Here is a 15,389-nt window from a genome sequence, read left to right on the forward strand (position 1 = left end):
AACTGCACCTTTAACAATAATTTCTGTTGTGCTCCTCTTGCAGCTCTAATCACCCCCACATACATATCACTTTAACTAAGACTAGTTTTGAATTTATTTATTGAAAAATCAACAGACAACAGATGTAGAAATCGATAAAAATAAAGAATAACTGTAACAAAATAACATCTGAGCCCAATTATAGATTTTTACAAATTACATATAATGGTACATAGAGACGAACAAATGAAATAGAAAAGAATAAAAACTAAAACATAAAGTGATCTAATATTGCTAATAGAACTAAACATAAAGTGATATATGTAGTATTGCATAAAGATTATATAAAAGAAATAGAAATAGATCAATCAATCAAAACTCTGCTGATGGCAGTCCTGAATTGATGCAAGGAAATACCGAATAGATCAACGTCATTCAACTCCCCGTTAAACACGCTGTAGATAGGAATATTTTAGGGAATTGGTTTTGAAAAGATTAAAAGTGCAACATGTCTAGAATACCTAACTGGGATCCTGAAACCAACCTTACTCAGTAAATCAGGATAATCAAGTAAACCATTTAGTAGTTTAAAAAGGAATGTAACATCAGCGAGTCGTCGCCTGACAGAAAGATTGTTAAAGGATAAGAGTTTTAAAATATCGGGAACAGTAGCATGGGCATGGTAGATAGAGTAAGGATTTCATAAATTTTAGTTGGATTTTTTTAATACAATTAATATGGGATATATAAAAAGGTGACCAGATAATTAAGGCAAACTCAAGGTGAGACCTTACAAGGGAAATAAAGTAATTTAAGTAGATGAGCATCATTAAACGGTTTAGTTGAGCGGAGTAGGAATCCAAGAGATTCATATGCTTTATTAGTAATGAAGGAAATATGTTCAAAGTAATCAAGTTTATTATTAAGTATTACACCAAGATCCTTAATAGAAGAGGATGTATTTAGAATTGAATGGTTTAAATGGTAATGATAATTCGTATATAATATGTATGTACATTTACTTAAAGGAGACGAATGGATTCAAATGCTTTTTTTATTGTTGAAACTTTTTTGCATTTACTTACCTGAATTTTCCACTATATACTTCATAGTAGATATTGCTAGATGAAAGAAATAAAAAATATATTTTTACATCTGGCAATATAATCTAATAGTAATGTTTATCTACAGAAAAAAAATTCAATTGTTTTTAAATTTAAAAAAAATTGTTTTTGTTGTTTTCTATCTAATATGCTCAGCAAAAATAGACAGATGAATTTTTTGCAATGATAAAATTTCTATTTTTTTTTTTCATGCAATGGAAACCAGAGAATGTTGTTGAATTAATTATCGTTTTGTAATTAAATAAATTTATTTCAATGAACACTTAAATATTACACATTATCAACATTTCTTATACAAAACATCGGATTGTAAGCAAGCTCCACATGAGAGGGAGAGATGAGTAGTCGGCAAAAGTATGACTGCTTCATGTTTTCTATAGATGACTTTGATCGCACTTATTTTGCTTTCAAACTTCAATCTGTCGCCAGATCCGGATATTCTGCAAGCATAAATGAAATTATTGGTGTATAGTGCACTTTCAACTTTTGCTTATATCATATTTGCAATATATTAAGGACATACTTGAAGTCGTAAAATTGTTCATTCTCTGGGAACTGATAGGACGGCTGCCATTTCACTTCGTGATCGTTCACTACTACTCGCAATGCTGTGGATGCTGTCGGTTGAATTTCAGCGTAATTACCTGTTTCAGAAACGGTATGGAAACATTGAAATTTTCAATTTAAGACTACAACTTTGATTTTAAATACACATGTAACATATATGCAATAACAACCTCCCGTGTATATCCTTAAAGCAAGACCGTGAATCGACGGAATCTTCATAATAGCAAATCTCGGTAGGTTTGTACATTCACCGATAGCTAAAATTTCACAGTCCTTATTCGGTCCCAAGTCTATGTCTGTGCCGTCGACATCGGTTACAGATTCAGATTTCAGCCGACACTCTTCTGTTATGTAAACGAGAAAGACAATTTAAAATGCTGGTCAAATTGTATTATGTAAGATATTCGAATGTACTTACTTATAATTCCTATTTCTTTAAGAAGATACAACTGACCCTTTGGATTTAAGAGCCAACTAAAATAATCATCCTTCCAGCTATTCGTAGCTGCAACATCATCAGTTTGCACTGTCAGTACAGAACTCTCTTCGTTCATTGATACACTCATGTTGATGGCAACGCTCGGCTTTGTAAATTCATTCAATACAACTTTTGCCACATTGAACGAAGTTGTCGGACTAAAGATGTCTATTGCGTTGCTATACTTTGACGCTATAGAAGATATTTCAGAAGGAAGCTAAAAAATAAGTATAACAAAAAACATAATACATACAACTTTAAATACAATAAAATAAATTCGTATGTATCATACATTTTTTATTTTTAGCTCAATGTCGTACGAATCTCCAGTAATGTTAAAATCGTTCAGCTTCATACTGACTCCGATGACCGTTCCATCGACCGGACATTTATTGGTAAGAGAGCCGATTGCCATTTTTATATAACCGCCTATTAAAGTGTCCCTGGTGTTCAATTCTTCGAATTCTGTATCGTCTACGTATTTTTCTTCAGCATCAAAACAAAGCTAAAAGATCATTTAGTTATTATATTTTTGACTACCTTTAAAGCAATAGAAAATGGAGACGTACCTTCCAATCTTTGCTTTCAGGTGAGTTCTTACCGGTCGCCTTCAAATGAAGTTTTATCTTGTTATCGTTCCATTCAAATTTACTAGTGCTATTGAATGTACTTAGTAATACATTTTCCACGTCATCAGATCTGTAATATAATTTACAACATCTTGAATACACATTTCAAAACGATTAACCGCTACCTGTCCTGAGACACAAAACCTATTTATTATTACATATTTTTAGAAGAAAACTTATAAATTTATATACAACGATTTAAAGGGCTCTTTAAATAAACGAAAATGTTTAAAATGTATTTATGTAATACTTGTTTTTATCAATTTTCATTTAAGTTTGGAACCTTATGGCACTACAGGAATTCCTAATGCGCCACAATGGTCGAAAATATAACAGAAAAATATAAAACTATTAGTGTTGTACCCAATGACTAGAGACACGTATTTTGGGCATTTTGCTATTAATGCTTAATTGATCCTAAAATTTGGAATAGATGCTAATAGATGCTAAATTCGTAAAATATGCGAATAGATGCTAAAATAAGAAACAAAAGTGAAATTTGCATAAAATTTATAAAATTAATAGACAATTTAGAAGGGTCTTCCTATCCCTTTGCCCATTTATTATGTGAAGAAATTGAGGGGATAAAACAGAGCTTGCAGTTTACCATAGACGGTGTTTTTCCTGTCGAAACCAAGCGACTGCTTTTGTCTACTACTGTAAACAAAAGAAGACAGTTGGAGCTGTGTATCCAAAAGGCTGCTCAAAAAAGCGTCTTAAAACTAGACTCGCACTCAAGACTATATGAGACAAATCTATTCCTCCAAACATTGAGTAAACTATTCAATCCATCTGTGGCAGGTACAAAATCTAATATTAATGCTAAAGAAACAGTTTTGTTTTTTAGAAATCTGCCATTGTTTAATGTATTAACAGAGACTCAATGTTTGGAAGGATATCAGCACTTTTTTAGACAATTAATAGAGGATATAATAAGTGAATCCACGCCGGATATATTGCTATTATTGATGGCAACAAAAATTAAATATGAAGAGCTTGGTTGTGCAGCTCTAAAATCTATTTGGTGTCCTGCCAATAGTGTGGATGCTGAAAGGTATTTTACTAAATATGTACAATATAATTGTTACCGATCGTCGCACGAATCTCAAAAATGAATCTGTAGAAATATGCTCCATGTTGAGTTTTAATAAATTTTAATTGGTATTATATTTTTATATTCATATTTTTTGTCTTTGTATTTTTATATTCATGTTTTTTTCATTTTAATTTTAATTCCAAAACATTTTTGAATTGCTTTGTTATTTTTTAATTGTTGCGTTGTCTTTAAATTGTATATATGTATATATAAATTTTATTAAAATTCATCTAAATTTTTATAATTTAAAATTAAACAAAAATAGATGCTAAAATTGAACATTTTTAATGCACTAAAACGCCTAAATACAAAATGAAAATGCTAAAATTGACAAAAATAGATGTCCAAAATACGTGTCTATACCAATGACATATCATCGCATGGGTGTTGGCCAAAGAAATAATACATTTCTCTGGTGTTGGCATATTAAGTTATTAAATAAAAAACAAATAAAAGAAACGTGTCAGTCCTGTGTTCGAATGCAAGAACGCAGGAGTACGCAAATATTCAATCCCGACCCAAGCAGGCATATAGAAAAAATAAATCAACCATTACTAACCTTCTCACCGAGCCAATTTTTAGTTGAACATTATCAAAAGTTGTCCCATAAGGTACAAATCCGATTTCAGTATCAGTTCGTTCAGGTTTCTCGTGTGACAGGGGTGACGATAGTGATATCTTACATGGTCCCTCTGCGGGAATGGCGGCCAATACGAAGACATGCAACAGAACGAGCCATGGTTTTGCCCCCGGAAGAATGCTGAAACAATTTAATCAACACATAACACATTGTTAATGCATTTCATGCAGCTGAAAATATATACAATAACGACATGCTTACTTTGAATTCGATTCGTGAGACGTGACCAGTTGCCAAAATAGTTCCGGCAGAGTTGAAGGGGTGTCGCAGTTCAACGCCATTCCAGCATGAGCAGTCTGAAATATTCCTAAGTTTAATTGCATTGAAGTATAAACGCTGACGTACATAAAACTATGTCTATTTGTGAGGTACATACATATTAGTACATACATAAATCTGAGACTACCTCACCTAGTCATATTTTATTTTTATTTTATCTTTTAATTTATACCAGGAAGCCTAACAGATAACCCCAATGCACCTTCCTGTTCAGAAACTTTGATACAAATATTATTAGTACTATACAAAGTACATAAATACGTATCAATTAATATCTACAGAGACATCTATGGTCAAATTTGTAAATTTGCATCATTTTATACAATTCAGCGAAATTCGAGATTGTTGAAAACTCGAGATTATGCGAGAAAATGGGTAAGGTTGCCAATTTTTTGAAACCGTTTCAATGTAAATCAGATAAATTGGCTAACTCTGATAGGAAACGATCGACCTGGAGTCACAAATCCAAGGTCTGGCCAGCAGAAACCAGTGGGATTGGAACCTGTGACCACTCTGTTCAAAGCATCATATGTTAACCACTATTCTATTCTGCTGGTTAACTTCTATCGATGAATTGAGAAAGAATTACGCTTTTTAGAAATAGTTGGCCTGATGATTTACAGTCATTTCAGCTATGCAAAAAATATGATTTTGTATGAAGAAGCAGAACTATCATTTATTCTAATGATGTTCACAAAGCATAATTTAGAAGATAATGTAAACAACTATGAAATGAATTAATATTTTTAAAACAGTGACATTTACATTTCTGAATGTAATCCTAAGCTGGGACGTACGTAGTTCAAAATGGGAGCATTCAATTTGGCCTTAGAAATCTACTACTATGTATTTAATTCATTCATTGGCTGTTCATAGATGGTTTTTGAAAAGGATTGTAGCCCTGAGTTCTGAATAAGTTCCATTTTGTACTTTTTATTTCTAATTTTTGCCCACCCAAGTAATACCCGGCAATTCAACACTACTTTATAAAGATGAAAGTTTGTTTTTAAAGTTATGCAAATCCACAGTTTTCAATTAAGAACCACCGAATATAGTATTCTACTCCAACTTAGATCGTAGACGCTTTTTGATAGGTGTCCCGGAACAAATTTTCTCCAAAGTTTTACATCTTTCACTTTCACCCATACAAGCACTGCTGAAACATTCTATTATATATAACTTTTGCACCTTGATCATTTTGTTTCCACTGGTGAACATCTCGTGAGGACACGCTGGGCAGAATTCCTTAAGCGGTGCGTCCTTGTGTGATGATATTGCCACTCTAGCGCCGGAGTATGCGGTGAAGCCGGGCGATTGTCCACCTCCTGGACTCAACCAACTCGTCCTGAAACGATTTTATATTATTTTTAACATTTGAAAATATGTACACAATGTTGATATTTGTGTTTCAGCGTGCATTACCTGAATATTCGCTTGGCTATGGACAAGGCAATGGTAAAGTTAGCTGGGAAGTATGCATCGGAAACTTGAGCCACTTCTGCCAAATGGTGAGTGTCACTTATTGGATTGTAAGCAGCTAAACCTATCAATGCTAGTGTTGATGTTCTAAAATTAATATTATTAATTCATTAATTTTCAAAACAATTACCCGAATTTTTGTTTAATTCATTAATTTTCAAAACAATTACCTGAAATGTACATCATTTCTTCTGGCTATTTCTTCATTTTCCATAGCATGTGTAAGATTTCCTCTAATAGATGTCAGCGAAGATAGCATAGTATCAGTTATAATAGGCGTTCCTGTAAATTCATCGAAATTTGTAATATAAACTGATGTAATTGTATATTACCTTAGTATTTTTAAAGACCTACCAATTTCAGACGGCAGTATACTTTTAAGTATCGTCGGATATATTAGAATCTGTTGATTGATATGACTCTCAGATTGAAGCACACTATTAATACTCTTCTTTACTAAAAGTAAAATAATAAGAGAGTGAATTCAAACACTTCATTGTTTAGAGAAACACTACAGTTGCCATATGATAATGGTTGACCATTTGAATTGTAATAATATGTACATTATCTACAATTGACTTTAAATTAATATATTGTTATCAGTTAGTATTGAACAGGAGCACCGTTGAGGGTACAAAAAATGTCACTGTGTACTAATTAAGAATGACAGAAGCAAAGAACTTAGAATGGCTAACAATTCTAGTGTTTCCCTTAATAAATCAAATCATATTACTATCGCCTTCGGTCCATTTGTCAAAAGTAGTTTGGTTCAAATGCAGAGCATAGATAACTTTGCCTTGATATTTAATCAAAAGTTCAACGTGGACCGGCTGAATCGGCTGACTTTGCACTTCCAACTTCTTCAGTGCATCTGCAAGTTCATCTATCCGCATCGAATCTCCATTCATTCGATGCAATTTGCTGAAGACATTACTTGCGACACCTTGCAATTTCAAATACACCTAAAAATACTCAAAATATATACCTCTATCGTACAGATTCTATATAATTCCACTGTATAAAGTTAAAAGTTACTGCATAATCTTGGACAACCAGACCAGCATTGTGTGTTATCAGTGAAAAGTAAAATATATCCGGTAGTCCGGTCTGCTCATTGGCAATGATAAACGATTGCATCATGAAGCCCATATCTCGGGAGCTGTCGGCGGCGTCGAACAAATAGTTGCCTGTCGCCCACAATTTGGATTGATCCTTTGGTCTTTTGATCACTCTGCCCAAATATGAAGCTAATTTGCCACTGTATATCAATTTTAAATATTAGATGTGTTTAAATATTAGATATACATATTTTGAGACATCGTTTTGTTCACTCACGTGCGTTTGTAGCAGTCGAAAGTCGTCTTTTCGATGCTCTTGATTGTTGTATAGAAGAAGTTGTTCAAGTGTGGTGAATTTTGAGATGATATGTACCAATACAGGGATAATAGTCTGTGAGGAGTCGGTTCGGCGAGTATCAACATCGTCGTGGCTGCGACTCGCATCTCTAACGGTTCGTTTTTGTTGTGTAAAATGGGCCAATATGTATTATGGATCTGAAAGTTTCAAAATTTTTATATTAATGCACTATACTATAAGTCAAATGAAGTTGCGTAGTATTAAACATTGATAGTTGAACTTGTCTTTAGTAAGAAATATGCTATTCTTAAAATGTAGGTATATTTTTTAAATTTATTTTATAATTCACACAGTAAGGTGATATCTGAAATCAGGTCTGCTCGCACTTGAAAACATGTATTCTTGGTATATATATATTTACATACTATCTTATGATTCTCTAACTTAGACCATCAACTACAAATTTTTAAGTAAGATTTATTTTTTTATGATTTCAATGCTGAGAAATGCTTTCTAAACTGACAGTTCCAAAAACATGCCTGCCTTAGTTTTTATAATTTATAACAGGCCAAGATTTGCTCAAATGCTCAACCGTTTAATCTATTCCGATTATTCAAGACTATGAATAAAGTATTCACGTTTTTCAATACATAATATTTACATTCAAATAAGGTGACAATTTTTTCCAAATTCAAAACCAGGACATTTTTTTTCAAAAACATATTTCTAAATTATTTAAAACGAAGATTAAACAATCATGGTCGCACATTTATGAAAAAATGAATTCATTTTCTTGAATTCTCTTATAAAATTCTACACAAGCCTGGTTTAAATTGGGCTCTACATATGTAACACTGGTTAAAAAAATAGTAATTAGCAAATATTTTAAGGTTTCAATACTAAATTTCGTTTTAACACTGGACTATATACAGAGAAATGTAATATTAATAGAAGTGGCTTTAGGTGTTCTTTTTTTGTCAAGTGACATTCAAAAACACACAATAAACAACATGGGATACATTTTTATAAGTAAATTGATCCGATTGTATTCCGTGCGATGTAGTGTATTTATAGAGACGTACCGCGTAAAATTGACAACAATTATTTATTCGTAAGGGCCCCTCTATTCTTATTACATCTCTCTGACTATATATTGTTAATCAAAGTAAGAAACTACATTTGACTAATTTGCCAATATTTTTCTAGGAGACATCATTTTCGCCGAATAATTTGTATATTTATCCATCTATTAGATAAAAAAAACCCATTACATAAAAGAGTGTACTGGTTTTATCTCACAACTTACCAGGACAGATACCCAAAAAACCAGTACTACCATGGTAAAATCAGTATGAATGGTCACCTAACATTAAAACCACAAAAACATACTTCGGGTGCATATAAGGGAGCCAAAGGCATCGTAGCCCAAACTGACAGGAATCGTTCGTGTGTGGAATGACCGAGAGTTCCAGAAATCACTGGTGTCAGGTAGAGAGTCACATGCTCCAACTGCAAATTCGCAAGTCCGGAGAGCCACACCAAGCGATCCGAATAATCAGGACTCTCTAAAACCCCAAAAGCAACGTTAATGAAAATTAAACCTACGAATACTTGAAAAAATGTATAAAAAAGACAGTCAACCAGTGAATCTAGAAAAGTACGTTTGCACGTAATGTTCGAACACATCCGTCGTGCAAGCCCCTCCCATGAATGTTTTGAACACTAGTGTTGAAAATCCTAAAATTGCAGCGTGTCTCACATCTTGGGAATGCTCTTGGCTGAGTTTCAGCAACGACTCCATGTCCCTAAGTAGACTCTGAAAACAATAAATTGAATTAGACTTGGATTTTTTCATTGTATGTATTCATATTTTTCATGCTTTCATACTTCGCTCAAGTCGGCCACATTGAAAGGGAACTTGCGTAGCAGGTGAAGTATTGCAGTTTCGTCTTTGATCTTTCGATCCACCACCAGATCTCTAACTAATAGTATCGCTGCTTTAGACTTGGCCTGCGGTAGCGCTTCCAAGAAAATATTCTTCATCGTTTCCCATTTATAGCTGGTGCCCAATTGAAGCTCTTCGTGTGCTTTCTTTAGAGTCTCGTGCGACAACATAGACATTACACTGAAATTTTATAGTATATTTATACAAAAGACGTTTTTTTAAGAACGTTAAATTTCATATCTTCAGTTTACCCCTGTAAACGCAATGGCAGTTTGTCTTTTAAAAGTGTATCCGTCAGGCCGGTCTGTTCTAAGCCGTCAGCCAGTCTTCCTAGTATCTCCCAAAGATATTCCAATTGACTTTCTGGCGTTAGAGGTGCTCTGCCACCTGTTGGTTCTTGTCTGTCAGGAGGTTGAAATGCAACTCCTGTTTGGATGGGATGAGTTTCTTTGTCCGTTAGAATCTCAGGTATTATATCTATCCTTTCTAAAGTAAAACTGAAACAATATTTTTTAAAATATACATATACATTCATACATACATAAGTAAGTTATACATTTTTTAGATATTGCTGAAATTAATGTCATAAATTTTCATTTTCATATATTTGAAATTATAATTAAAAAAAAAAAAAACAATTGAAAAATTATAATTAAAATGCATACACAAAATGGCGGTCTTAAGATAGCACCAATTTATTGAGGAGAATAAACAATGAAATTAAATAATTTTAAATGCTTTTTTTTATTATTTTGTAGTATGTATTATTTATTTAGTATTTAGTAAACGAATTCTTAAGTTTTAATAGTATGCTATATTTCATAAAAAAAATGAAGGACTTCATATATTTAACTGTGAATATATAAAAAATTGATTTGATAATAACATAAAACCATTGCAATAAATGCTTACAAATATAACGAATTCATATATAGCCAGCAGCGCGGTCTCCGTGACGAGACAGAATGTTAAATGACAGAAAACGCAAATAAAATAAAATCATTTCTTACTATGTGAATGATCATACTCTCTTCCTAAAAACTACATGGAAAGCGAATGCTTTGCTTGATGTTAGAAAACTTTATTCTTAGATCCAATTCTACGTTTGTACTTGGACTTCACATATAGCACAGAGAAATTCTGTTTACATCAGTATGTGGTGAAAAACAGAAGTAAATGTTTAATTTTTGGTTATATATGTATGTGGGTTAGGTGTAATATAATGTATGTTCATAATATATAGAGCATTTAAAATTTAATTACACATTATAAAACTTACTTGGTGAGCGATTGGAAAATATGTTTGTGATAATGCACTTCAATATTTCCTTCAGACACCATGCTTAAAAGTCCAGTTTGATCGACCGTGTACCACCTGTTTGTCGTGCCTATTAAAGGGTTCTGAAACGAAACAAACAACCCCTCTGATACAGTTATCCAACCCAATTATAATTAATCTGATTTGACTTCAGAAACGGCAAACCTTTGTTGTGTCCTTGTTGCAAATATTGGTCATTACAGACATCCATAGATCATGTGTGGCCGAAGGTACAAGCGTCGGGACGTTATTGGACTTTCGAATTTTGACACCGTTCGAAGAACTGTATTCCATGATGCACATTCCGTGAAGACACGGCTTGAATAAAATTGCATTTAGTATAGCGTGTATTAATTTAATTTAGTTTAATATATAGTGAGACGTACTTCGTTGATCTTGAACGCTCCGGGCAGTTGCCGTCCGGTGATTTGCATTTGCAAACTCGCCGCTATTGCGCGTTTGATATTCATCGACCAGAGCGGATCGCTTTTGGTGAAATTCAAATTCTCTATAATTCCATCTTGATGCATACTGACTATGAAAGACTTTTCCAAGATTTGAGCTTGATGCGGAATCATTTTATAGCTTCCGTCGAATTTATTTGATTCATCGTTGTTGTATAGGGTGTGCTGTAACATTTAGCGTAAGCAATTTAATTTTATTGAATCTTTTGTACACGGGGTGGAGCGGAAACAATTTACAATTAGTGTCACGAAAGTGAACATTTTACAAAAGCAAACTACAGTCACATTGCAATGGTCACAAAGACAATTTTTACTATGAAAACCGTGAATGCGGAATATTTGGCACTCGAGTTTTCGTTAGTATAGTTAGTATGATAGTTATCGTTTGTATGATGGACTTTTCGGTTGCCAGATGTTCCGTTATAGAGATTTTAGTGACTTTTGGGCGAACTCTTTGTGACCAATAATCACCGAACCCTCCATATATGTATATATATATATGTATGTATGTAGTGTTGCGTGGGGGTCGGTGGAGAATCCAAATTAAAGGCCAAAGCTGCTTCACAGCATTTATTGGATGATTGAGGAGGTCCACGCGCAGCCAGCGCTCGTTCCAGAATGATCTGATATGACCTAAGTAGCTCCTTATGAAGGGCAAGCCGCTCACTACAGCTTCCCTGATCCGTTCGTTTCTCCATTGTTTAGGCACGTACAGTCTCACAATCTCAGGCACGTACAGTCTCACAGTCTCAGGCACGTACAGTCTCACGCTTTCGTCCGGATTCTGGGAACTAGCGGAAGATGCCGCTCGGCCTAATCCGATGGTTTCCATTGTCCACTTCCGAATGCACTTTAGGCGGCGTATAGTCCCCGAATGCACTTTTTACTTTTACACCTTTAACCGGAGACTTTTCTTTCCCACGAAACAGTAGTATAAAATTACGCCACAAAATCATTTAAGATACTTGATACTTTTTTAATATACTTGGGTAAGCTTAGCACAAGTCGAAGATCGTCCGTCATCGTGCCAAGGAATGTCCTTAGTAGGATATCTAAAATTCGTTGAATTTCCATTTGGGTGTTATCCTTCTACTACTGGAGAGTTTGAGGTAAATGAGCATACGCTTTTTTCTCAAATAGCCCCACAGTGAGAAATTATATAAATCAGACGATCTTGAAGATCAGACTAGACATTTACATGCTGCGGTAACATTTCTCGAACGAATTGTATGCAATTATGTACAGTGTGCATCCAAACAATTGTAACCCATCCTGTTGGAACCAAACCGCTCTAGAATTTCAAAATTTCTTAAGCGCTAAATTGTAGAATATTTAAATGATGCATTACGTCAATGTAGAAGTTTGTTAGAAGTACATACATAAATACATCAGATATACTACATATGTATGTAGTTTACTTTTATTTTGCTAAGCAAATATTTATTTTTCAATCAAAGTGCTCATTTCCAAAATACTCATCATGTATGTCATCGTCCATCCAATATAAGAAATGTAAAATTTACCCGTAATGAAGATAATTTAATGAGAAGAGTCGACAGGGAGGTTTTTTGAATGTTGATGTTGCCCCTGAGTCCATGTGAAGACGTTAATACCTTTGGTATTATAGTTCCGGTCGTAACCAAAGCTCTGAACGTGTATATGTACTGCCCGTCTTCGGTGAACAGTATAGAATTTGCACAAGCGGTGCTCAAAAATACTGAAATGAAATTTGTAAAGACGTTATATGTATGTAGTTCGCTTTAAATTGAAGTTTATCTTTGAGGAGTGTGTTTATTTACTTACAAATAAATGTAAAAACTAGTAGGCGATCCATTTTGTGTGTTTATGTTGTAAGAAAAATCAAGCATTGAAGAAACGCATTGTGAACTGTGAATTTACTGTCACCTATAAAAACGTTTAAAACTATTTTTTTTAAATTAATTATAAATTGGGTTATTATCGCTTAGATTAAATATGTGATTTTAATTTGTATGTAACTTTAATGCCTCAAAAATATTTCTATATAATTATGTTGACTGATTTGAAGGAATTTCTCACACGCATTGACCTATTTTATAAAATCTTTTTTTATTGATTTAAAAATTAATAAACTTTATAAATATATATATGTATATATATATATATATGCACATACACACAAACTGTCCAACCGGGCTCACGGTTCAAACTGGCTAAGCTCATAGCGATATGAATGCTTCTGAAGGATGATAAATTTTCTTATATAATTGAACGTCCAGTGGCAGTGTTTGTTTTATTTAAACGAATTATTCAAGTCAATTTTAAAATTGTTAACTCGATTAATAAATTATATGAATTATCAATGCTAATTACTATATACTGCATCCTTACAACACAATAGTGTAATATAAACAAAAACCAAACACAAATAAAAGACGGAATGTTTGAAAATTAACAATCTTAGCATTGATACAATTCAAATTAAAAAGTATCAATTCGCGTGATGGTGTCTGAAAATCCACCCGATATATTACTCGAAACAGATTTTTAAGTTTCATCAAAATTATAAAACTTTACATCAATGAAATAATATAAAGTTTTATAATTTTGTATTCCGGCAGCCTCATTTATCGTCGAAAAGTGGTCTTCTGTATATTATACATTAAATTATGCCATCAATAATCACTGTGTAATAAAATTTTACTGTTTTTATTTCACTCCACGCCACTGTAAAATCAAATTGGATAACAAAAGTCAAATCACAACAATAAACAGTCATGATTGAGCCATTCAAAGTTTACTCTCTCGCATACAAAGAGATACAAAACGACAAGGACTTCTTAAATTCGATGTTATCTTTCCAACGAAAAATACATATGTTATTATACATTTAACGATTGAACGACGAATTTTAAAACTGCCACGGCAAATGCTGTTGTTTACAATAGCCCAAGCTATTATAGTACAAATGTATGTACAAGAAAATCATACACGTTTCATTTTAACATTTCTCATGAATTCGTTGACATTTTATCAATCAATGTTAAAGGTCGCACAGTTTCGATAGACTCTTATCATATTTTCATTGTCATATTCATAATATTCATACCAAGTGATCCAAAAAAGTATATACGTATGTTATTGATCGACTACCAATACATACCAGTCTTCTGATAGCTCACTTTAATTAATAGCAACTTGGATTTTCCTTTTTGTAAAGCTAGTAATTAATAAGTATGAATCATGTTAACAGAAATAGGTTTTTTTGTGACCTTTATATCTATCAGTTCTTTAAGGGTCAATGTCGTTTTGTGTTTATCTATAGCGTTTACATTTCAAATATTGTATATAATAAGTGTATCCGAATGGCGGAAAAGATACATATGTTGGCATTGATTGTTTTATCTTAATAATTGTAAAAGATGCAACTTTCACGAATTTCATTGGACAATCGAAAAGCAAATTCAAAAAATTACAAGTCATCATTTAATAAGATATGTCAAATGAATTAATAGATAATTTAAGGAAACATTAACGGAAGATGAAGTTATTTTATTATTTTTTTTATCTTATCATTAATTTATACCAGGAAGGCCTAACAGGTAACCCCGATGCGCCTTCCTGGCCAGAAAGATTGTACATTTGATACAAATATTATCAGTACTATACAAAGTACATAAATACATAACAATTAATATCCACAGAGACATCTATGGTCAAATTTGTAAATTTGCAGCATTTTATACAATTCAGCGAAATTTGAGATTGCTGAAAACTCGAATTAATAGATAATTTAAGGAAACATTAACGGAAGATAAAGTTATTTCATTATTTTTGTTATTTTATCTTTAATTTATACCAGGAATGCCTAACAGGTAACCCCAATGCGCCTTCCTGGCCAGAAATATTGTACATTTGATACAAATATTATCAGTATTATAAAAAGTACATAGTAAATACATATCAATTAATATCCACTGAGACATCTATGGTCAAATTTGTAAATTTGTAGCATTTTATACATTTCAGTGAAATTCGAGATTGCTGAAAACTTGA

General features: G+C 32.8%; 2 protein-coding genes across 3 annotated transcripts in view; one reads left to right on the plus strand and one right to left on the minus strand.

Annotated features, from left to right (window-relative positions):
* Positions 1-15,389, plus strand: part of LOC143913041 (uncharacterized) — a 478,228-nt gene that overhangs the window by 426,195 nt on the left and 36,644 nt on the right. The window lies entirely within an intron of this gene.
* Positions 882-13,581, minus strand: LOC143912985 (vitellogenin-5-like). 2 transcript variants are annotated; one of them, XM_077432467.1, is made up of 25 exons: positions 13,510-13,581; positions 13,158-13,259; positions 12,878-13,071; positions 11,277-11,519; positions 11,056-11,208; positions 10,852-10,973; positions 9,824-10,069; positions 9,515-9,752; positions 9,269-9,443; positions 9,017-9,192; positions 7,607-7,824; positions 7,307-7,529; positions 7,005-7,233; positions 6,626-6,727; positions 6,442-6,553; positions 6,215-6,358; positions 5,981-6,137; positions 4,715-4,809; positions 4,433-4,633; positions 2,718-2,847; positions 2,441-2,653; positions 2,089-2,365; positions 1,841-2,014; positions 1,627-1,747; positions 882-1,543 (listed from the first exon to the last, which is right to left on the minus strand). In XM_077432467.1, exons 2-25 carry the CDS (start codon positions 13,186-13,188, stop codon positions 1,384-1,386), a joined length of 4,134 nt encoding a protein of 1,377 aa, XP_077288593.1. In that variant the 5' UTR covers positions 13,189-13,259; positions 13,510-13,581; the 3' UTR covers positions 882-1,383. The 2 variants fall into 2 exon arrangements, with proteins under 2 accessions (XP_077288593.1, XP_077288594.1); XM_077432468.1 differs by having other exon boundaries at positions 13,158-13,277.

This window comes from Arctopsyche grandis, chromosome 6 (genome assembly GCF_051622035.1).
Source record: "Arctopsyche grandis isolate Sample6627 chromosome 6, ASM5162203v2, whole genome shotgun sequence".
In the NCBI taxonomy this organism is placed as follows: Eukaryota; Metazoa; Arthropoda; class Insecta; order Trichoptera; family Hydropsychidae; genus Arctopsyche; species Arctopsyche grandis.